At 44.7% G+C, this 23,651-nt stretch overlaps 2 protein-coding genes across 2 annotated transcripts in view; one reads left to right on the top strand and one right to left on the bottom strand.

Annotated features, from left to right (window-relative positions):
- Nucleotides 1-4,288: 4,288 nt before the first annotated feature.
- LOC144668263 (ceroid-lipofuscinosis neuronal protein 6 homolog) lies at nt 4,289-22,879 on the bottom strand. Its single transcript, XM_078530069.1, has 8 exons — nt 22,753-22,879; nt 20,625-20,795; nt 14,507-14,621; nt 13,658-13,756; nt 12,763-12,951; nt 11,215-11,270; nt 8,923-9,045; nt 4,289-5,801 (listed from the first exon to the last, which is right to left on the bottom strand). The coding sequence occupies exons 2-8, from the start codon at nt 20,672-20,674 to the stop codon at nt 5,531-5,533; spliced, it is 903 nt and encodes a 300-aa protein (XP_078386195.1). The 5' UTR covers nt 20,675-20,795; nt 22,753-22,879; the 3' UTR covers nt 4,289-5,530.
- Nucleotides 22,775-23,651, top strand: part of fem1b (fem-1 homolog b) — a 17,223-nt gene continuing 16,346 nt past the window's right edge. Inside the window, exon 1 of the mRNA XM_078530068.1 lies at nt 22,775-23,466. Coding sequence (XP_078386194.1) covers nt 22,910-23,466 — 557 coding nt within the window. The 5' untranslated portion in view covers nt 22,775-22,909. The remainder of the gene's footprint in view (nt 23,467-23,651) is intronic.

The following is a 23,651-nucleotide window of genomic DNA, read 5'->3' as shown; positions in this document are numbered from 1 at the left end:
TTACTCTGAGAGATTGGGTCAATTTAAGTAAGGCTTTTGTATTTTTAAAGGTAGGTGGTTAGTTTATTTCTCAGACGCTTGTTCCGGAGGTTAACGAAAACACACTGTCTCACTCTCACGACTCACCCACACAAAAACTAGATACAGTTGGAGGTAAAACAGTAATTATAAAAATGAAATTTAATTCAGTCTCTATTTCAGTGCAGGCCTGATGTTTCGTAGTCGAGTTGTTTACTTTAGCTGAAGTGAAGGTCTCGAAAATGCAGAGATTTCTCCGTAGTTGTGATGGTTCCTAGAGTTGATCTGCCTGGAGGTTGTTTTCACAGGTTGGCTTGAAGAAGGAACAGATTGGAGGAGAGAGAGAGGCTTAGTTCCTCTTTCAAGTTTTTGAAGGTAGTTTATTTTCTGCTTAACCGGCTGTAGCAGTCGATGACTTTACCTGTCTCTGATGGAATTCTGTCTGTGTCTCTGAAGATGTCTTTGAAAAGCAGTTTGAATTATCTGCTATATCTGTAGCAGGGAGACAAGATGGTCACTGTGTGATGTGACCTCACATCACTGTTGATTCATGGTCCCACGTAAGGGATTGTGGTAATTTAATTAACAGTCTAGAAGTCTTCTCCCACTTGTAGTGTTTTGGTGGCTAAAGCCTTTAGATTTGACAGGGCAAATTTGCATTTTTACAATGATGGTGACAGAGTTTCATTTGTCCCCTGCTCAAAACTATGAGTCAATATCAGAAAAGGTATCTTTGTCCTCTTGAGAAATAAGATGGTGTAATCCACAAAAACTGTCTGGTAGCTCTGAAGAGCCATCCTAAATTCCAGTTTATTTTTAAAATGTAGTCTTTTAAAATATGTCTCATACAGATCCTGTGTCATGACACTTCACACTGAAGATAGTTAGCATGTGCCATTCTCTGCCACAGAGTCTAGAAGCACTTTTTTTAAAAAGAGGAAAGTGAATATGTTGGTTAGCAATGGGAAATATTTAAACAGGATATGGAAAAAGAGCACACCATCCCCCTCCAATGCTGCTCCACTGACATCTAGCTAGCTGAGACTGCACTTACCCTGTTCTGCTCTTCCCTCTCCAGTCATAGCCAGAGAATTACCTGCAATGGCTTCTCCTCCCGCTTCTACACCGTTATCTCGGGTGTCCCCTGAGGATCTATCCTTGGCTCCCTCCTATTTCTCACCTACACGCTGCCCCTCAGCATCATCATCCTAAATCACAGCATCTGCTTTCACCTCAGCAAAAACAGAAACAGAAATACCTGGAAAAACTCAGCAGGTCTGGCAGCATCGGCGGAGGAGAGCACATTTGACGTTTCGAGTCCTCATCAACTGTGCTCTTCTCCGCCGATGCTGCCAGACCTGCTGAGTTTTTCCAGGTATTTCTGTTTCTGTTTTTGTTTTGGATTTCCAGCACCCGCAGTTTTTTTGCTTTTATATCTGCTTTCACCTGTCTGCTGATGCCACTCAGCTCTACCTCACCATCACCTTTCTCATTCCCGCTACTGACTCTAAATTGGCAGGCGGCTTTTCCAACATTCTGTACTGGATGAGCAGAAACTCTCTCCAATTAAATATTGGGAAGACTGAAGCCATTGTCACCAGTTCCTGCCAAAAACTTCATTCTCTATAGCCAGCAATTCTCTCCTTGTCCCTGGCAACTGTCTGAGGCTGAATCAGACTCTTTGCAACAGTGTTTGTATTTGATCCCAAGATGAACTTTCCAAGCACACATCCACACCATCACTCTGTAACCTCGCCCCATCTCAGCTCACTTACAGCTGAAGTCCTCACCATGCCTTTGATATCTCTTGAATTAACTATTCTAACACACTCCTGGCTGGCCTCCCATCTTCCACCCTCCCTGAACTTCAGGTCATCCAAAATTCTGCTGCCTGTTTTCCTTACTCACAAAACAAAATCCTGTGCTCGCTAAGTTGCATTGGCTCCTGGTTAAGCAATGCCTTGATTTTAAATTCTTGTCCTTGTTTTCAAATTCCTCCATGGTCTCTCCCTTCCCTACCTCTGTAACCTCCTCCAGCCCCACAACTCCGTGAGATATCTGCGTCCCTCCAATTCTGGCCTCATGCGTAGCGCCGATTTTAATCGCTCCACCATTGGTGGCCGTGCCTTCAACTGCCTGAAGCTCTGAAATTGCCTCCCTAAACCTCTTTGCCTCTCTTTCCTCTACGAAGATGCTCCACAAAACCTACCTCTCTAACCAAGCATTTGGTCATCTGCCCTTTATGTGACTCAATGCCAAATTTTGCTTTGTAACCCTCTGTCTTGAGTGCATTTACTACATTAAAGGCACTATATAAATAGTTCTGTTCTGATGAAGAGTCATACGGACTCGAAACGTTAACTGTGTTCCTCTCCGTAGATGCTGTTAGACCTGAGTTTTTCCAGCTATTTTCGTTTTTGTTTCAGATTTCCAGCATCCACAGTATTTTGCTTTTAACTATATAAATAGCATTGGTTAGTTAGTTCCTTACAAGAGGTTATAGTATAGGATATGGGGAAATAGGAGAATGGGACCAGTCTTAATGATTCAGTGGAGAGAGACACTGGTGCAAAATTGGTGGTGGATCTCCAATGTTCTATTGGGTGAATGTATTCTGAAGCGTGTCATGGGGAGCTGACACCCTAGTTTAATGGGTGTGTGACCACAGTGTCTCTGAGCTAGTAAGGAGAAAAGCTGATGGAAATAACGAGTGTAGATAATTGAGTGGGGTCAACATTGAGGTCATGTTTCCTCCGAATCATAACTTCCGTTCATAAGAAAAACAAAGTTTTGATAGGGAGGCAGAGGGAAGAATATTCGGGTTGGCAAGGGGGGCGGGGTCCACTTGCCGAAGCGTAAAATGATGCGTAGTGATGTCCCGACGTCACCGCGTGTCATTTAGATTGTCAGTTCGACGGGCGCACAGCCAAGTCAGCTGCAGGCCCACCGACCTGTCAAAGGCCTATTAAGGCCATTAAGAAAGTAATTAAAGTTGTTAAGAATGCTGCCCGTCCAACCTTAAGGTTGGCGGGCGGGGGGCAGGCGAAGAGCCCAGGCAGCTTTCACATTTTTCATGAAACCTCATCCACGGGCGGGATGAGGTTTCATGAAAGGTTTATTAATTAAATAAACATTTTTGAAAAAAATTAATGGGCATGTCCCAGCTCATGTGACAGTTTCACACAAGGGGACATGTCCTTAAATTTTTTTTTAACCTTTCTTCAATGTTTCATAAGTGAAAGTAATCTCCCTGAGGCACCGACTCAGAGATCCCCCCCCCCCACCGCCCGCACAGGGAGCACACAGCGCTTCCTAGCAGACGTCATGCTGGGCGGGCCTTAATTGGCCCGCCCATGTAAAATGGCAGTGCGGTGCTGATCGGGTTCCCACCCGCCCGGGTTCCCACCCACCCGCCCCTTGGGGCTGGGGGGGGTGGGGGGGGGGATTTCTGCCCAGAGCCACCAATGAACCAAGACCTGTGCCCATGCATGCCATAAGTGGGGCATAATGGCAGGAGACTAATAGTTACCACTTGACTATGAAACATTGCAGCAGCAAACATATGGGATGCATACTCCGTTTTCTTACCTACTCTGAAAGGTGGTAATATCATAATTGTTGGGAGTCAGGCCAAAACTAATGGTCAGATTTATTGGCGAATGAGATAAGTTACGAAATAAAGCGGTAAAGCACCATCAAGATATAAATAAATAGAAAAATTGAAGATTGAACCAGCCCACATGGGCTTAAATATCCTCTTTAGGAGGAATTTCTTAATCAGTTTTGATAATCTGAACTATTGGATGAAACACACTTCTGTAGACTTCCTGAAAAAGAGGTTTAGACACAGTTGGTGCCTGAATCTGTCCCTATGCATCACAATTCAAGTGAAATAAGGAGTTACAAGCAAAGCCCTCCGATCTCATACAAGTTCTAGGTCTCCAAAGATAGGTTAAATCCCCCGCCCCCTCCAAAAAAAATCACAGAGGATTATTGCATGACACATTAGTGAGTGATTAGATACATCTTGTGGCTCTCACATAAACAAGGCCATTAGAAAGTTACATTTTGAAATTCTCCAAGCACAAAATCCTCCTGATCTGCCCGATTAACAGATCAAACAATCTGGCACATTTACACAGATAACCCGGGCTACGTGCTCTGATTTGAAGTTTGGTAAACAAATCCACGGATGCCATTTTGATTTATTTTAAGGCAGCACATCATGAAATACAGAAATATTTCATATTTTGATGCAGGACAAGAAGTCTGGTTTTGTCACAGTTTTTTTTTTATTTTTTTAGGATTCGGGTGAGCTGGGTGTATCTGGCCCTGAGATGTCTCGTTCCATGCTCGAGATTAGCAACTCACAGCACACGGTCCCAACAATTCAATTCGGATCACGTGAACAAAGTTTAAGGTTCTGATTGCTCTGCAGCAATTGGCAAAACAAACTCAGCCGTGATCCCAAATTCGACATTCTCAAGCAATCGGCATAAAAAAACAGCAGCACAGAAACTTCCAAAACAAATCCCGTCAACAGAATAGAGACATGAACAAATAAGGTTATTTTTTAAACACACTCCAAACATAGAAATTACTATAGTGAGAGAACACACTGGGTAAACCTTCATTGGTTCAGTGATGGTGGAGTTGGCAGGCCTTTCTATCTCTCTTCTGATTTATTTTTATTGACTTTACTATCACCCATTTTATACTACTGTACACGGTCAAGATTGACTCCAATCTGTCTGTATATGTCTCTCTGTTCTCCATTCCAGTGATGTGTTAACCCAACTTAAGCTAATGAGTTATTGCATCTGTTAAAATAGCCGGCAGGAAAATGGTGGATGAACAGGTTAAGGACTGGATCACTAAGTATTGTCGATAGCAATTTCTGGCCTAAAGGTTTTAATTTCACAAGAGATGTTTCAGTCACCATCATACAGCACTGAAGGAGGCCATTCGGCCCATCATGCCTGGGCTGGCTCTTTGAAAGAGCTAACCAATTAGTCCCGCTCCCCAGGTAATTCGCAGTTACTCGCAGCCTGGATGTGCTTTAGTGAGTGAGTCAAGGTTTTCCCCCGACTCTGACTTGCTTTTACCATAAATGCAGCAAGGGCTTTTTCCAGATATTAGAAAAATTGCATAAGAAATTGTATCAAGTTTTTTGGGGTGGGGTGAGGTTGGGGTAAATAAAAAAAAGGGAGATTCAGTGGACCACCCGGAACACTTCTGAAAATGCACCAATTTTTGCATCAGACTGGTGTTATACTGCAGCCAGTACAAACTTGAAGCAGTGAGAAGCTGCCTCCTGCTGGGGGTCGGGGGTGTCTCACATCGCTTGGCACAAATTATACTGCCACTATTTGCATCAATGCCTACCTGAAACCACTGTGAATTGACGTGGTAAGAGTATAACTGCACCCTAGAGAAACACTCAACTATCAGTTATTTGGGGGGAGTTGGAGAGTTGACTAAAGCAGCTTCAGAAACAGCACCTGGCAAGAAACTAGGGTGTTTTCTTGATGTGCAGGGTGTAATATGCCCAGGGTTCTGGCACGTACATGACTCCGGGATACTTTTTCCGGAGAATTTTGTCATTCCACAGGAAGGCGACCCAAGCAGAGATCAGGACCAGCGCGATGCAGAAAGAGTAAAACAGGAAGAGACCGTTACTGTCCATCACCAGCCCTTTGCGTTTCTTGTGCATTACTGTCGCCATCATAGCAAAGGTAGTAAAGATATAGAGGACAAAGATCTGACCTTCAGTCACCAGGTACCTAGAAGAGAAAGAGATAGGGGTCAAAGGGGTATGAGGACTACAATCTTCATTTATAGCCCGGTCCTTCAGAGAGTCTGACCAAGAACCTCGACTAAGTCCCACTCCCCTGACATTAACCCTTGAACTCTTGAACCGGCAGCTTACATAGTATGGTTTAAATTCAATTGGGATAGTCGGACAGGTGGACAAACTAGTAAAAGGTAAATTTAAAATGGATAACGGGAAATGCTTCATCTCTCAAAGGGATGGGACCATTGTGACTTGGGAACGATAGCGGTAAACAGATGGTAGCGGGTTGACAGCCTGTTTTACATCTATCCTGATGACATCATTGGAAATAAATTCCAATCCCCCAAAGAGTGATCAACACAAGAGTGGAGGCAAACGTCCTTCGAACCATTTAAGGACCAAGCGGATGTTGAAATGGGGAGACTGAAGATCTTTCAATGGAATTAAGATGGACTGAATGGACCTTCCTCACCCATAATCAATTTGAGACACCGGAAGTATTCAGCCAATTGACCATTCTGTTAGCCTGGACAGCAAGTGTCTGCATGCTATTTGGCCAAGGGGGTTGTCACACCTCGTCCAGCCTGAGGCTTACCTTCCTGCAGTTACTGTATAACCAGCAGGAACTGCAGCTGATTTTTCTCCCACACTTTCATTCTTGGGACATGGGTGCCATTGGCAAGGCCGATGTTTATTGCTTACCCCTAATTGCCCTGAGAAGATGGTGGTGAGCCACATTCTAGGGGAACGGAGTAGTGGGTTGATACAAGTGAGTGGCTTGTTGCACAATTCCAGTGGATAATTAGGACGTGGGACTGGAATCATGTATAGGCCAGACCGGGTCAGGGTGGTAGGTTTGCTGTTGGGTTGAACTACTTTGTGTTTGTTTTTTTAAAACTGACAATCCGACAGCTCTTTGGTCATTTTTTTTACTGATGTCACTTATATTTCTTGATTTATTTATTTTTTTTTTAAAAACATAAACTGAATTTGAGCTGCCACAGTGAGTTTATGAACTCACATTCTCTGGATTATTAGGCCAGGTGTCTAGATGACTGGACCAGTACCATAACCATTACAGAATTGTACCTGTACCCCAGAATTGACCAAGTGATGTTTAGGGGAGACAAGAAAGACTTGCATTTATATAGCGCGTTTCCAGACCATCAATGTCTCAAAGTGCTTTACAGCCAGTGAAGTACTTTTGCAGTTTAATCACTGTTGTATCGTAGGAAACATAGCAGCCAATTTTCAAGCAGCAAGATCCCACAAACAGCACTGTGGTAATGACCAAATAATCTGTCTTTTGAGATGTTGGCCAGGACACTGGGGTGAACTCCCCTGCTCTGCTTCAAAATATTACACACAAACATACAAATTAGGAGCAGGGTTAGGCCACTTGGTCCCTTGAGTCTGCTCCATCATTCAATAAGATCATGGCTGATCTGATATTAACCTCAAATCCACATTCCCGCCTACCCCCGATAACCTTTCACCCCTTGCTTACCAAGAATCGATTTGCCTCTGCCTTAAACATATTCGAAGAATCTGGTTCCACTGCCTTTTGAGGGAGAGAGTTCCAACGACTCAGGACCCGCAGAGAAAAAAATTCTCCTCATCTCTATCCTAAATGGACGACCCTTATTTTTAAACAGTGATTCCTAGTTTTAGATTCTCCCACAACAGAAAACACCCTCTCCACATCCACTCTGTCAAGACCCCTCAGGATCTTAAAAGTTTCAATTTGGTCATCTCTTACTCTTTTAAACTCCAGCGGATACAAGCCTAGTCTGTCCAACCATTCCTCATAAGGCAACCCACCCGTTCCTGGTATGAGTCTAGTAAAACCTTCTCTGAACTGCTTCTAATGCATTTACATCTTTCCTTAAATAAAGAACCAATGCTGTACACAGTACTCCAGATGTGGTCTCACCAGTGCCCTGTACAATTGAAGCATAATGTCCCTACTTTTATATTCAATTCCTCTTGCAATAAATGATAATATTCTATTAGCTTTCCTAATTACTTGATGTACCTGCATACTAGCCTTTTGTGATTCATGCACTAGGACACCCAGATCCCTCTGAATCTCAGAGCTCTGCAATCTCTCACCATTTAGATAATAAGCTTCTTTTTTTATTCTTCCTGCCAAAATGGGCAATTTTACATTTGCCCATATTATACTCCATTTGCCAGATCTTTGTCCACTCACTTAACCCATCTATGTCCCTTTGTAACCCCCTTGTGTCCGCTTCACAACTCACTTTCCTACCTATCTTTGTATCATCAGCAAATTTAGCAACCATACCTTTGGTCCCTTCATCCAAGTCATTTAAATAAAACGTAAAAAGTTGAGGCCCCAGCACTGATTGATGTGGCACTCCACTCGTTACATCTCGCCAACCAAAAAAAAAGAGACCCATTTATGCCTGCTCTCCGTTTCCTGTTAGTTAGCCAATCTTCTGTCCATGCCAATATGTTACCCCCTACACCATGAGCTTTGATTTTCCACAATAACCTTTGATGTGGCACCTCATCAAATGCCTTCATGAAATCTAAGTACAGGACATCCTCCAGTTCCCCTTTATCCACAGCACATGTGACTCCTTCAAGGAATTCCAATAAATTGGTTAAACACGAAATGGGGCCATGGGACCTTTTACATCCACCCATGCAGGCAGATGGAGCCTCAGTTTAATGTCTCATTCAAAAGACGGCACCTCCAACAGTGCAGCACTGCCTCAGTACTGCACTGGAGCCTCAGTACTGCACTGGAGCCTCAGTACTGCACTGGAGCCTCAGTACTGCACTGGAGCCTCAGTACTGCACTGGAGCCTCAGTACTGCACTGGAGCCTCAGTACTGCACTGGAGCCTCAGTACTGCACTGGAGCCTCAGTACTGCACTGGAGCCTCAGTACTGCACTGGAGCCTCAGTACTGCACTGGAGCCTCAGTCTTGACTTTCGTGGTCAAGCCCTGGAGTGGGACTTGAAGCTGGAGCTTTTTAACTTAGAGGTGAGAATGCTACCAAACGAGGCACGACTGACACTAAAAAGTGGAATGAAATAAAATCATGACTATTATTTTCTAAATATTTGCTTATCTCTTACCAATAATAGAGACTACTTGGCCCGAGGAGCAGCCATGCTGATAGAGGCATTCTGCTGTCCCTGCTACTGCGAGTGAAGCAGCCAGTGAAATACAGGCTGAAAATAATGAAGAAAGGAACATACCTGCGGCACAAAAATAAGCACAACTATTAGTCAAACAGTCCTCATACTGCAGTGACCGAAGTAACAATTCGTACTGCAGCCTCACAAGCAGACTTTGTACACAAGCAACAGTTCGTCAGGCATCAGGGAACAAGGAAAGGTAAAACGTTCCTTGGAACACCAAGCTGCCTCTTGCATTGGTATATGAGGGACTCAGGAATCTCATGGCTGGGACCAGGTTTCCACAGGAGCCAGGATATTTAAACATGGGCTGCAGCATATTATGGCTGATGCAATCCAATCCTTACCTGATAAATAAACAAACTAACAGACACACACACACTCACACACAGTGACGAACAAGCATACATTAATACACATGTCACACTCTCACTTGTGCAAAGGTACATGCAAACATACACGCACTCGTGTACATAATCACAGGCATACTTTTCAGCAATAATTAAAAGTAAATACTGGACAACTTTTTCCCCCTCAGTCCAGGAGCTTTGAGATCAATGGGATCAACCAACTTAGCACAGACCGAGGACAAAGGTGAGCCTTTCCTGACCTCCCTGGCTTAGCTACCAACAGGGATGCTGCAGTTTCCCCACGAGTACTGTTGCACTATTGCCTGAACTGCAGCAATGAATAACAATTCATCTTGTTATTTGGGTGATAAAAGGAGTTTATTAAAACAAAATAACAGGTAGAGCAAAGTGCTTGGTAGTTTACCCTTTATACACTGTCCCAGAGAAAAGCTCGACTCAACAATGGTGCCGATTTTAAAGAAAATGAGAATGTGAGACTATTGCTGTGCTTCCAGGAATAGCGCCTACATTACTGGGCAAGCCTTAAATAAAGCAATGAAATCCACACAGGGATTTCACATGAAGTACCACCTGCATTCGTGGAAATAGGCAATATATTGTACACCATCCCATACCCCTAGGTCTGTGCCCACCACTATGTTAATGTATCATACGATACATCCTTTCACTGCTGAGTAACTGGATCCCTGAGAAAGAGAGAGAGAGAGAGAGGCGGGGGGGGGGGGGGGGGGGGGGGAGAGAGAGAGAGAGAGAGCGAATGGAAGTGTGTCAGGGAGCAAGAGTGAGCTCAGTGAAGGGTGAAGTGGACTAAGAGCCAGCTCATGTGTTTAAATTAATGTTCCACTTGATAGTTAAGCCCAAGTTTCATACAATCATCAAAAGTTAATGAATCCACATGAATGCTGCTCTGTTCAACTTTCTGCAGCAATGCTGCACTGAAACAAGATTGGGGGTCATTTCAGCCAAACCTCCCTCATTTTGAATGGGATAATTGCAGTGTTGTCGCCCTGCAGATACTGCCCTGCTGGGAATGGAGAATTGGTGGCTTTACTTCATAGTGTCCTGAACAAAAGAATAACACACGGACTAGGAGCAGGAGTGGACCACTCGGCCCTTCGAGCCTGCTCTGCCATTCAATAAGATCATGATCCAACTGTAACCTCCTGCCTACCCCCGGTAACCCCTTGCTTATCTAGAATCTATGTCTGCCTTGAAAACATTCAAAGATTCTGCTTCCACCGCCTTTTGAGGAAGAGAATTCCAAAGACGCACTACCCTCAGAAAAAATTCTTCTCATCTCTGTCTTAAACGGGCGACCCCTCGTTCTGGAACTAGAACATACAGGACCGATTCCAAATCTATTGTGGAGAATGCTGACACAATCTCACACACAGACTTGACTCAGCAATGGTCTAGTCTGACCAGGAGTTGCTTTATTTTTCAGTTGTTTCCCCCCCCAGCCCCACAACTTTTCCCCAGTTACAGGCAGCTGACTAGCCTGAAGGAGTCGACTCATACAGGAATGGGACACAACCATGAGACCTGGTGACCAGCCTTCAGGTGTGAACTGAGACATTGGGTAATCAGAGAAAACAACCAAACTCTCAAATTCCATGTGCCCAGGTGTCACTGGTGGAGGAACCCCATCCAGTACCCACTCCCCACTCCCTAACCCAGGGAGCTGAAGCTAACTACCATAGACATAACTGCTGCCCATGCTCTGAGCAACTGGCTAGGCAGAATGGGTCCTTCCCAGTTTATAGCAGGTGGCACCGTCAGCCACTGGCCATCAAGGCAGACTCTGACTGCCTTCTCTACAGTGATGGATGGCCATTAATTTATTTGTTAATTTACTTACCACATCAAGTGACCCAAGGATTCATCGTAGTAATATAGCAGCTCAAATGAGTCAATCTGTGGGTTTAACAAGAGAAATTACAACTTTTAAACTGTTGGGTTTTGTGTGAATTTTGTGCTGGGTATGGGAGGGGTGGCGATAGAAAATGGAACTTTACCAGCTCAAGCGCTCAGCATTAAGCATCCCAGTTGAAAAGCAGCCTGGTTGGGTGTACTGTGACGCTCCCTCTTCCTTGGCCCTGTAACTGTCTCAGGACAGTGACCCCAACACACATCACCAGTCACCCTGAGACTTCCCTGATTGAGATTCCTGAACTGGCTGAATGCCAATTAAGGACAGTTTTATGCTGTCAGCGCCATAACCTTCAGAGCTGGACTGAGGCTACCAAACTTCATTTCTTACCGGTAAATTTTCATAGTTCTTATAAAGGGTCAACCACTCTGAAACATTAACTCTGTTTCTCTCTCCACAGATGTGCCTGGCCTGCTAAGTATTTCCATCATTTTCTGTTTTTTTAAAATTTCATTTCATACAGGGGGAGGTGATGGCGCAGTGGTATTGTCACTGGACTAGTAATCCAGAGACCCAGGGCAATGCTCTGGGGACTTGGGTTTGAATCCTATCATAGCAGATGGTGGAATTTGAATTCAATAAAATATCTGGAATTAAAAGCCTAATAATGACCATGAAACGATGTCAATGGTCATATAAAAAAACCCTAGCTGGTTCACTAATGTCCTTTAGGGAAGGAAATCTGCCATCCTTACCCGGTCTGGCCTACATGTGACTCCAGACCCACAGCAATGTGGTTGACTCGTACATGCCCTCTGAAATGGCCCAGCAAACCACTCAGTTGTATCGAACTGACTGCAGGTTCAAGAAAGCAGCTCGCCACCACCTTCTTAAGGACAACGAGGGATGGGCAGTAAATGCTGGCCCAGCCAGCACTGCCCACATGCCATCAATGAATAAAAAGAAATCATGCAGATACCTTTCAACCATGGCCAGAAGATATTTTCAGTTTAGCATGGATTTGAACAACAGCTTGCATTTATATACCACCTTTCTATACCATTTATATACCATCTTTAACATAGTAAAACGTCCCAGGGCACCACAGAAATGATATCAAGCAAAATATCAGTCACTGAAACAAAAACAGTAAATGCTGAAAAACTCAGCAGGTCTGACAGCATCTGTGGAGAGAGAAACAGAGTTAACGTTTCGAGTCCGTATGACTCTTCTTCAGTCACTGAGCTATCTAAATAAATATTAGGACGATGACCAAAAGTTTGGTCACGGAGGTAGATTTTAAAGTGCGTCTCAAAGGAAGAGAGAGGAAGAGGAGGAGAGGTTTAGGCAGGGAATTCCAGAACCTAGGACCATGACAGCTGAAGGCATATCTGCCAGTGCTGGACTGATTAAAATCAAGGATGTGTAGAGGTGCAGTGTCAAACTCTCTGCAGCACCCAGTGCCCTTGACCAAGCTGAGCTTGCATAGGATTAATTTGATTGAAGCATTTTTCTTGCCGATGTGATGGTGCTTACCAATGTTTCTGGTTTCAAGTCCTTCATAATCGGGTTTTCTCGCACAGACAAATGGAGCTGGTATCCACTTAAAATCAGACGATGATTCACTGAATCACCAACAAGGTGAATGCTGGCTCCCATAACAAATGTTATTATACAGATGTACACTGCTGAGATAGGGAGAGTTTTAGGAGAACGTTCGATAAGCTGCAACAGAAGGTATTAAAGATTGAGTGAACACTTATGTACTCCTGAAATAAGTACTACTGAGAATTGACGAGCTTTCAATGCCAATCCTTATCATCTGTGACATGTGTCTATACAATGGTCTAATTCTGCCTCTGTTTTCAACCATTCTTTGTCCTTTTGCTGAAAGAGCACAAAATGGTTGCAAGATCCCTGGGATACTGGGTAAGCCTGGGATCATAAGCATCGGCAAACTATTCAACTGTGAAAGGCGACACAGGCAAGCCTGGTCCTGGCCTCTGCAGCAGAATTCACCCGAAAGCAATCAGCACTTGGCTGTATCGCTTCCCTCCTTAAAGGCAGTCACAGCCAGGATTGGCCAAGCACGTGGGAAGTCAGGAGATTTTCATGAATGCTTCCACAACACTATTTTTGGCATCGCCTCCCCTTCCTCAGGAGGATCCTAAATATTCCCAGACCTTTTTGGGGAACCTGGTCGCCCCTGGTTACAGCATCTCCAGTGCTAAACCTTGATGAAAATCCAACTCAGCAAGGGTTGTGAATCAAAGTTGGAACCTTTGTGCTCCTCAGGACCCAGGTCCAACACTGTGTTTGGTTGGTCAGTAAGCCATCAGGCAAGGTGCAATGGATTCTGCAAGGGGACAGTGGCTGTGTGGACACTCTTATTTTCCCCAGTCACAACGTCTGCAGCAGTCAGAGACCTTACCTTCAGTAGGAGGAAAGGTGTGATGATGTTATAGGCCATGTGAAAGTAATCACCAACACTCGGTTTATTCAATGGGAACCACTCCACTGGAAGGATAATCTATAAAGGAGCACATCAGACCCCTGTCAGTTTCTAATGAGAAAAACAGCAGATCTAGTATAAATTATAAATCTTCCCCACCTCCCCCATATACTCTTCCCTCCTCTCCCTAATGAGTTACCTTGTACACCTCAGGTGGTTTGCTAAAAAAGCCATTTTTCAAGCATAAAACCAGACACAGTGTATTAGAGCAGGAAGTGATTGGGAAATATCACAACCAAACACACCCAATGTCAACAGAATGCACTTTCCAGGTGGATTACACAGTACGTATAGCACAGAAACAGGCCATTTGGCCCAACTGTTTCATCTGAGTACTTATGCTCCACATGAGCCTCCTCAACTCAACCCATCAGCATATCCTTCTATCTCTTTCTCCAATATGTGTTTACCCAGCTTCCTCTTAAATGCATCTACACTATTTATCTCAACTACACCTTGTGGTAGTGAATTGCACATTCTTCCCACTCTCTGGGTAGAGAGGTTTCTTCTGAATTCCCTATTGGATTTATCAGCGGCTGCCTTATATTCATGGACCCCTAGTTCTGGTCTCCCCCCACAAGTGGAAACACCTTCTCTACATCTACCCTAACAAACCCTTTCATAATTTTAACATCCTCTATCCGCCCTCTGCCTTCTCATTTCTAGAGAAGGAGCCCCAGCCTGGGGTCTCTGGGTTGTGGGTGGGAGAGTGAGACCTGGCCCCTTTGTTTCTATTCAGTTAATACAATTTGTCAGTTCATGACTCACCATCGCAATAGGGCGGCCAAAATCCAGGATCCAGTTTTGCACCATGAAATAAAACCAAAGATCTAGGTGAAACTGAGGTTTTTTATCCACATTCTCCGGCTCGCTCCCTACATTCCTGTGAGATAAAAGGACAATGCATCTTACTTGGAGCTAAACACGCCCTTTAAAAACCGTCTCCCGCTTGATCTGTCGAGATACAATCGAGAGATGCTGCACCCAAACCTCCTAGGATTCCATCACTCGTGCCAAACTCCGGCAAAATCTCACATGTAGAAACGTGTGTTGACATATTTTGGGAGGAGGAATAATGAGAGGACGACAAACAATAAAGGGTAAACTTTAAAAGGAGTCGAGGTGTCTGCTGTGGCTCGGCCAATAACACACACACCCCACCGAGCTGAAAAGTTCCAATCCCACATCTTCTACCTGAGCAAATGATCAAGGCTGAAGCTTCAGAGTTCTGAGACATTAGACTGAAGAAAGGTGGGGAAAGGGGAAGCCTATTTAGACAGAGGGTTATTAGGTTGTGGATTGCCCTATGACCAACAGTGGTGGAAGCAGTATCAGCACCCGCTTTCAAAAGGAAAGTTGATCTTTATTAAGAAATAAGATTTTAAAACTACTTGGACAAAGGCCAAGAGAATTAGCTGCATGTTAATAAACACCAATGATCATAGCTCTCGGGCCATAGGCTGTGGTGAGTTTAAGGGGATATGGAGTCTGCAAACCTTTAGATGTCAAAACAGATGATAGATGTGTTCTAGATGTCACAAGAATCCAATGCCCATTTGTATCATGAATAATACATGTTAATCCTTTAGTCTTGCTTAGCTTTGTTAACCTGGTCCTCAAGTACTGTGGATTTACAGCCCACTATGCACTTGTTCTGATGCTTATAGTCTGAGTTAATACCTACATCAGTAACCCACCTACTGATCTACATGGGCCAGAAATTTCCCAGCCCCAACCCTCCATCACGCTGAGTTAGCTAATTTCGGTCAGGAAAAGAAACATTAGGAACTAAACCCCTGCTGGAAGCAGGTGTGAGCACACAAGCTGGGCTGGAACAGGATTGGGATCGATTGTCCTGTCTTCCAAAGCTCAATGGCAGAGCCGAAGGGGATTGGGATGGCGGGAGGGAGGGGGGGGTTAATCCCCCATTCATTTTGGGGTCAGCCTGTGCTGAGGACTGTCTCCATGTTGCTCCTAGGAATCTCTCTGGTCTCTAAGCTTCGGTTGGCAAGTCCGTGCAGTTCCTGGCTCGGGTTATGGATGATGTATCTCATCATTCCCCAGAGCACAGCTCCACCCCTTCCCGGTAAGTTGGCCAAATCTTGATTTCGACCCACCTCCTCAAGTTGGCCAAACCGAGCTGCAGCACTGTCAGAATTCACTGCCTAGGTTCACATAAAGACTGGCGATGTGGACAAAATGCTCCAAAGGCTGGTAGAACTGGACCTTAACAACAGTAACAGCCTTCAGGAGCTGAAAGGAGGAAATTAGGGCATATAATTGTAGCGTGCCTTTGTCACAGACATCTGTTTTCGGTAATAAACACTGGGGTAAGAATCTGTCTCCATTTTTGCAGTCACATGACACAATCTCATCACCACTGCTTACATCATAAAGGTTAAATCATCACCATTCCTGTCATATTTACTGACCTCGAGCACTCACTGTAGGTAAGTTGCATTTATGTTTTTATCTCTCAATAACCTGTACATGAGTTACAAATAATAAGTGAGCTTTATCCATTTGTGAAAGACTTGATGCCCAATTCTGGGGTTTAGGAATCACTGCTTTTTAAACATTTCAATCCCCCAGTGGCCTGAGGAAATGAACTCACTGTGGGTCGATCCTTGGTTAGTGCTGAGTTTGCTGTGCTCAGCAGGGTGATAGGCAACCTTGTTCTTGGATCGCTGAAGTCCGTGTGTTGTAGGTATGCCCACACTGCTGCTAGGGAGGGAGTTGCAGGATTTTAACCAAACGACAATGAAGGAACGGTGATATATTTTCAAATCAGGAATGGTGCGTGACTTGGGAAGTGATGGTATTCCCTTGGATCTGCTGCCTTTGTGCCCTAGGTGATTGAGTTGTGGGTTTGGGAGGTGCTGTGCCTTGCCTAGTTGCTGTAGTGTATCCTGTAGATAGAACACTCTGCAGCCACTGTGCACTGTGGAGGGAGTGGATATTTATAGTGATGGATGGGCTGCCTATTGAGTGAGCTGCTTTGTCCTGGATGGGATCTATATTGAATAGTTTGAAATATTTTTACACTCATTATTACACTATGCTGCAAATATTGTAAAATTAGTTACAGGTCTGTGACAGAAGTAGGTAGATGATCAGGGGAGTTCTCCCTGGTATCCTGGCCAATATTTATCCCTCAATCAACATGGCGTTAAAAAAAAAAATCTGGTCATTCTCACATAGTCACTTGTGGGCGCTTGCTGTCTGCACTAATCTTCAAAAGTACTTCATTGGTTATAAAGTGTTTTGGGACATCCTGGGGTTGTGAAAGGCACCAAAGAAATGCAAGTCTTCCTTTCTGAGAGGAGGTGCTTGTCCAGGTGCAGAATGTGGAGGAGCAGATTGAGCATCCAGCCCACCTTTCAAACAAACAGTCCACAAGGCTGCACTGCCAACATTTAGACCAATTCAGCAGTAAAGACTTGAAGAGGAACTCGTGCACTGTTTAGCTATCAAGTTTGTTTGCTCTAATAGGAAATTAAAACTCAAAGGATTTGGATGTCTGATATCCATACGAGAATGCCAAAATAACAAAAAAGTTAATTTAAGTGCAACATTCAATACAAACTACATAAGCAGATCATTTAATAACAACCATATTGTTGTTTACTATTTGCTTCTGATCATAGAATCATACATCACAAGAGGAGGCCATTCAGCCCATTGTTCCTGAACTGGCTCTTTCAGAAAGCTTCCAATTAGCCTCACTCCCCTCCAAGTATTTATCCAATTTACTTCTGAAAGTTTATCAAATCTGCTTCCGCCACCCTTTCAGACAACACATTCCAGATCAAAATAACTCAAGATCAAAAAGAAACTCATCATCACCACTTGGTCTTTTGCCAATTACCTGGTTACTATCTCTTCTGCCAGTGGAAACAGTTTTTCCTTATTTACTCTTATCAAAACCCTTTACAGTTTTGAACATCTCTATTTCAAACTTAGGAGGATGACTACATACACATAATTAAATACTAATGCTGTGCATCTAGAAATCAGCCCTGCAAAGTCAGAAAAAGGGCACTGTTCTGTTTCAGGGACCTTAACAATATGTATTCTCCTGTAAGCGGACCTGACATTCCCAATGAACAGGAGTGTGTCTTTATCGAGATCTATGTAATGAGACACAGGTGTCAAAAAGAGAAGTCTTGCCATAATACACTGGCTTATGGAATATATCACATGCTACATTGTGTGAATGGAAGAAAGTACATTCTGATTAGACTATGGCATGGCTATAAAGTAACAAACAAATTAATTTAACAGGTTAAAAGGAGAGTATTCTGTACAGTGTATTTACAAACATTGCTATTCTCTTCAAAATGTCAAAGCAATAAAGATACTTCTCATGTGTTAACCCTCAACATGCAATTGATTCTTAAAACCTGGTTGCTCACCTTACTTGGCAAAATGCTACTACAAAGCTCAGAATAGCTGCATTCCCCTGACACCCTCAGACTGGTGAGCTAAACCCAAACAACCAACATGAACCCCCAGTTAGAGGTTCCTGGCCCCAGAACTGTCAAAGAGACCATGAAGAATTACTGGCCAGGTTTTCACCCCCAAATGTATTTGTTAACCAAGCCCACAACACCTTTCCAGGGGATTAAAAAAAAACCCCAGGACTTCAAATCACACAAGATGCAAGTTCCAGCAACTTTCTATCATCCATGATTGCCGGATATTAATACTTTGCACACTCCTTGACGTAAATGGCTCTGCATTCAACAGATATTAGTGCACTAAGTCCTTTGTTTAACAGCAAAGGACATGCCACAGTATTGTGATAATGCCTCTGGTATTATCCAGCACTAGTGCATATTCAGTGAAAAACAAGCTGGCAGTAACCAATTTTAACCGTGTGTGTACCATTAGCAAGACGGAGGAATAAGATATAACACCACAAGTGAGGAAAGCTCGATTTTTGTCACAGCCTTGTCAGCTGAATAAATTCACTGGTCTGCATAATCTTGCTTCTGCTTCCCGTAGTCTATAGTAGGATTAATATCCTTGCCTATTACTTGAGCAGTTAAGCGGTTGTTAAACCATTTGAAGGCTACAAAACGAACATTGATGCAGGTGGCTAGGTTTCTGTCAGAAAAACAAATCGAATTACGGTGAGCAAAATTAGTTCTTGGAAAACTGACAGAATTAATACTTTCATAACAGCTTCAATTAACATAAAACAGATATCGACAAGGGATGCACTTGTCTTTCTGAAAGTAGGAAACAATGAACTAAGTGGGCAAGAAACAACTTCCGAAAGTTGACAGGGTGAATGCTGGAAGGATGTTTCCCCTTCTAGGGGAATCTAGAACTAGGGAGGCATCATTTCAGAATAAGCAGTTTCCCATTTAAGATGGAGCTATGGAGGAATTTCTTCCCTCAAAGGATCATTGATCTTTGGAATTCTCTATCCCAGAGAGCAGTGGAGTCTGGATCATTAATATATTCAAGACCGAGTTAGACAGATTTTTGAGTTATAAGGGAGTTGAGGGTCATTGAGAGGAAAATGGAGTTAAATCAGTCATGATCATATTGAAGGGGGAAATCAGGCTTGAGGGGCCAAATGGCCAACTCCCACTCCTGTTTCGTATTTTCTTATGTTCTTAAAATGCTGGAAAAAATTTAAGGTCTATCAGTATCTGAAAGATAAAGCAGATTAATTCTCATTTCTTTTCTCCTAAGAGGCTGATTGACACTGATGTGTTTTTCCAGAATGTTAGTTTTATTTATTTTTCAGATTTCTGGCATTTTCTGTGATGGTACCCAGAGGTGAATAGCTGACTGTTTGAGCTCCCTTTTTTAAAAAAAAGTGTGGTCACATAGGCGAGATACTGCGAGAGTGAGTGGAGCTGCAAAATTGGTCTTGGATGCAAGTGCTACAGGAACAGTTGCAAACTGATAGCTCGTTTTGCACTCCGCCAGTATTTTTCCCCTAACAATCAATGCATTATCACCCAGTGGCTGCTTTCAAGGAAGAGTCATTTCATCCCTAACGTTACAGGAAAAGTGGTCAGCCAAAAACAATATTATTCCCGACGTCATCATTCCTATTCATATCAGACTAGGGATTTGAAGACTATAAAAGGTAAAGGGAAAAAATCTGAGACTATTTTCTACAATAGCACAGATTAGAAAAACAGAATTAAATCCCATTTCTGAGCCGCATTGATGTCACTGCTAGGGAGTGCAGAAACCAGCCCAATCCGAGGTTTTTTTTTAAAAAAGGAAGTTAATATTGGGATGATTCTGGTTGTGGGGCCAAGTTTATCCCCGAAGCAAGGATTAAACATTGCGGCTCAGTGAGTAGGACTCTCGGCTCCGAATCAGGTTGTGGGTTCAAGTCTCATTCCAGGACTTGAACACAAAATCCAGGCTGACAGTCCAGAGTGTCGGAGCTCTGTCCGCAGGGGGAGGGGAAAGGGGTAAAGAGTTCTGCCCCATGTCTTGGCCAATATTTATCCCTCGATCAACATCACAAAAACCAGATTGCCTAGTCATTGCTGTGCTGCTGTTTGTGGGAGCTTGCTGTGCACAAATTGGCTTCTTGCATCCTACGTTACAACAATGACTACACTTCAAAAGTACTGTAACTGTATAGATGGTGGTTTGCGATTTCCCAGGCAGCTGGTTCAGCCAGTGCCGATGGAGGCGAGGCAGAGCTGGAGGGAGGAGAAGCTACATCGCTTGGCGAACATTAGTGAATTAACTGAAAAAGAATAAACACAATTGAATTTGCTGACGGGCCACATTAAGTGGGTTGGGTCTGTCCTTGGGCGGCTGCTGGTTTCCTCGCTGCGCTCCCTCCCTCTTAAAAAGCAAAAGCAAAGGCAACAACGAGCAAAATTCATCCCAGTAGCCAAACCTGGGGAGGAAGAAGGGAGTTTGCAGAGAAGGCGATTGTCGCTTCCGCATGTTGGGCTGGCTGCTGCCAGTTCCTTTTCCGTCTCTTGCTTTATTTTGTTCTCTCCTGTCTGGAAGGCACCAGCTCCCTTGTTACGAACAGAGTTTCAATTTTGCTTCGGTCTCTTCCTCGCTACGAGATCAGATTAAAACCCCCCACCCCCGACCTGTAAAACCACATCTGCAGCGCATGTGACTGTGGACCAGAGCAGCCAGGCTCAAAGTGACTCGCAACAAGCAAACGCCGGGCGTCTCCCGAGTTACGTTGTATCCATCAATATTCTCATTGATTTACACTCGTTTCCCCTTCTGCAGTTCAGGAAAGATTCAAAATGCAACAAAAGCAACCCAGTGGCTTTACTCCACTGCAAAGTGAACCCTCTTGTTGTGCTGCATCCGCTATATAAACGCCCTAAATCTTATCAGCTCTGAATCAACAACAACCCGTATTTAGGTAGCGCCTTTAACGTGGCGAAACGCCCCCAGTGACTTCCCCGGCACGTTTTAAAGCGAAATTAGACACCGAGCTCCATACATGGTAGTGTTAGGGCAGATGGCCAAAAGCTTGGTCAAAGAGGCGGGTTTTAAGAGTCCTCTGAATGGGATTGGGGGAGGGGGAGAGGTTTAAGGGAAGGAATTCCAGAGCTTAGGGCTCAGATAGTTTAAGGATAATGCTGGAGCGATTAAAATCAGGGATGCTCAAGAGACCTGAATTAGATCAGGGCTGAGAGAGGGAGGGTTGTTGGGGCTGCAGGAAATTACAGAGATCAGGGAGAGGAGGGATTTGAAACCAATGGTGAGAATTTGTGGATGAGATTTGTGTGAACACGTGTGCCATTGTCCTGTTCACACCATTCACTTTGGAAGTAATTTTTGGTATGTACTTTCAATTACTCTTCCTGATCACCATACAATAACTTCAATTAGACACTAGAGGACTAGATTGTGCTCAGCCGTGAAGCCCCTTTCAGTGGAATAACTTGATGTCCCTCATTGTCATAGCCTCTGCAGCCTTGCAAAAGAAAGTTGATGGGAGAGAGCTTGTGGTGAGGATGGGTGTGTATGGAGAAGCAGAACAAATACCTGGGTGAGCATACTGTGGAAGGGGAAAAGGTGAGAGAACAATAGCTCTGCCCAGAATTGATAATAATTGCACATGGTGTCTGATTTTTGGCAGTAGTTTCCATTTTGCATGTGGTGTACTCAATGGTTGCAGGGAAAGCATCATACTCATGATCAGGATCTGTGTAGGTGCATTGGGTATCAGTTGTTTCTGACATCCTTTTTTGTGGCTCTAGTGAATTATGGGGTGAGAAAACATTTTCAGGGCTATGAGGAGAGAGCAGGACAGTGGGCTAATTGGATAATGCTTATAAAGAGCCAGCACAGGCACAATGGCCTCATCTGTGCTGTACCATTTCATGGTTTTGCATTCAGATGTTTTTTGTCTTGTACGTGAAGGCTGAACAGGAGTTGGAAAGATGACATTTGCGTACAAGGTGGGCAGTTGGCAATCCATGCGAGCGACAGCGTTTAGACTATACACCAACATTAATCACTATTTGTAGGGGAATTGGGGTTGCCAACCCTCCAGGATTGTCTTGGAGTCTCCAGGAGTTAAAGATTAATCTCCTGGATGCAGCTGTGAGCAACCAGAGAGAACCAACATAAAAACATCCCTAAAAAGATGGTGTTTTTATTTTTCATTTTACTTTGAACGTTTTTGATTATTTATTACAACAATATTGCAGATCTGGAAAAAGGGAATCTTTGGGTGGCAGTCATGTGATGATTCCTCCAGGAATATGTCCAACCAGAGTTGGCAAAGCTGCAGGAAAAAGGAAGAGAAAGAGGAGAAAAGGTTTATTAAAAGTGTAAAGGGAGAATTTAGGATTAGGAAAGTGTAAAGGGAGAATTAGGATTAGGAAAATGTGCTTAAAAGTGTAAAGAGAGAATTAGAAGATTTATTCAAAGCATAAAAGGGGAAATTAGAAGGTTTGTTAAAAGTGTGAAGGTGAAATGGTTTGTCAGAACTTTGGAGAGTGAAGGGTTTGTCCCCCCCCGGAGCCAGTTGAAGGTTACACACTCACCTTCCGGAAGTGCCATGGGGAAGGTTAGAGGCGGTGCACCAGCGACGAAGAGGGGGCCGGAAGTGAGCGGGGTTAAAATCGGACGGGATGGCCGGCGGTGGCGGCGGCCTGAGGCAGTGGCGGGCGGCGGGGAGATGAGGAGAGCGGCCGGTGGCTGATGGAGTCGCTGGCGGCCTATGTGTACAAGGCGGCGAGCGAGGGCCGGGTGCTGACGCTGGCCGCGCTGCTGCTGAACCGTTCGGAGGCCGAGAGCCGGCGGCTGTTGGCGCAGGTGAGCCCGGGGCCTGGGGCCGGGCCTGGAGCCGGAGCCGGGGCCGGGGCCGGGGCCGGCGGGCAGAGAGCCACCCCCCTCATCGCCGCCGCCCGCAACGGCCACTCCAAAGTGGTGAAGCTGCTGCTGGAACATTACCGGGTGGAGACCGAGCAAACCGGCACCGTCCGCTTCGACGGCTACGTGATCGACGGGGCTACCGCCCTGTGGTGCGCGGCCGGGGCCGGACACCTGGACGTGGTCCGGCTCCTGGTCGCCAACGGCGCCAATGTCAACCACACCACGGCCACCAACTCCACCCCGCTCCGGGCCGCCTGCTTCGACGGCCGCCTGGACATCGTCCGCTACCTGGTGGAGAACCGGGCGGACATCCGCATCGCCAACAAATACGACAACACCTGCCTGATGATCGCCGCCTACAAGGGGCACGCCCAGGTGGTCAGGTAGGGGAGGGATCGATAATGGATAGAGGCTGTGGAGGGAATGGGAATGGGAATGGGGGTGGGGTTTGGAAGAGTGGGGGCGGGGGCGTGGGGAGCGATTGGGGCAAGGGGATGGATGCATATGGGGCGAAGGGGGGGGTGGGGGAGGAGGTGGGTAGGGGGTGTATGGAGGGTATGGGGGCGTG

Source organism: Cetorhinus maximus, chromosome 26 (genome assembly GCF_964194155.1).
Source record: "Cetorhinus maximus chromosome 26, sCetMax3.hap1.1, whole genome shotgun sequence".
NCBI classification, from domain to species: Eukaryota; Metazoa; Chordata; class Chondrichthyes; order Lamniformes; family Cetorhinidae; genus Cetorhinus; species Cetorhinus maximus.
This window is presented reverse-complemented; position numbering and strand designations above follow the sequence as displayed.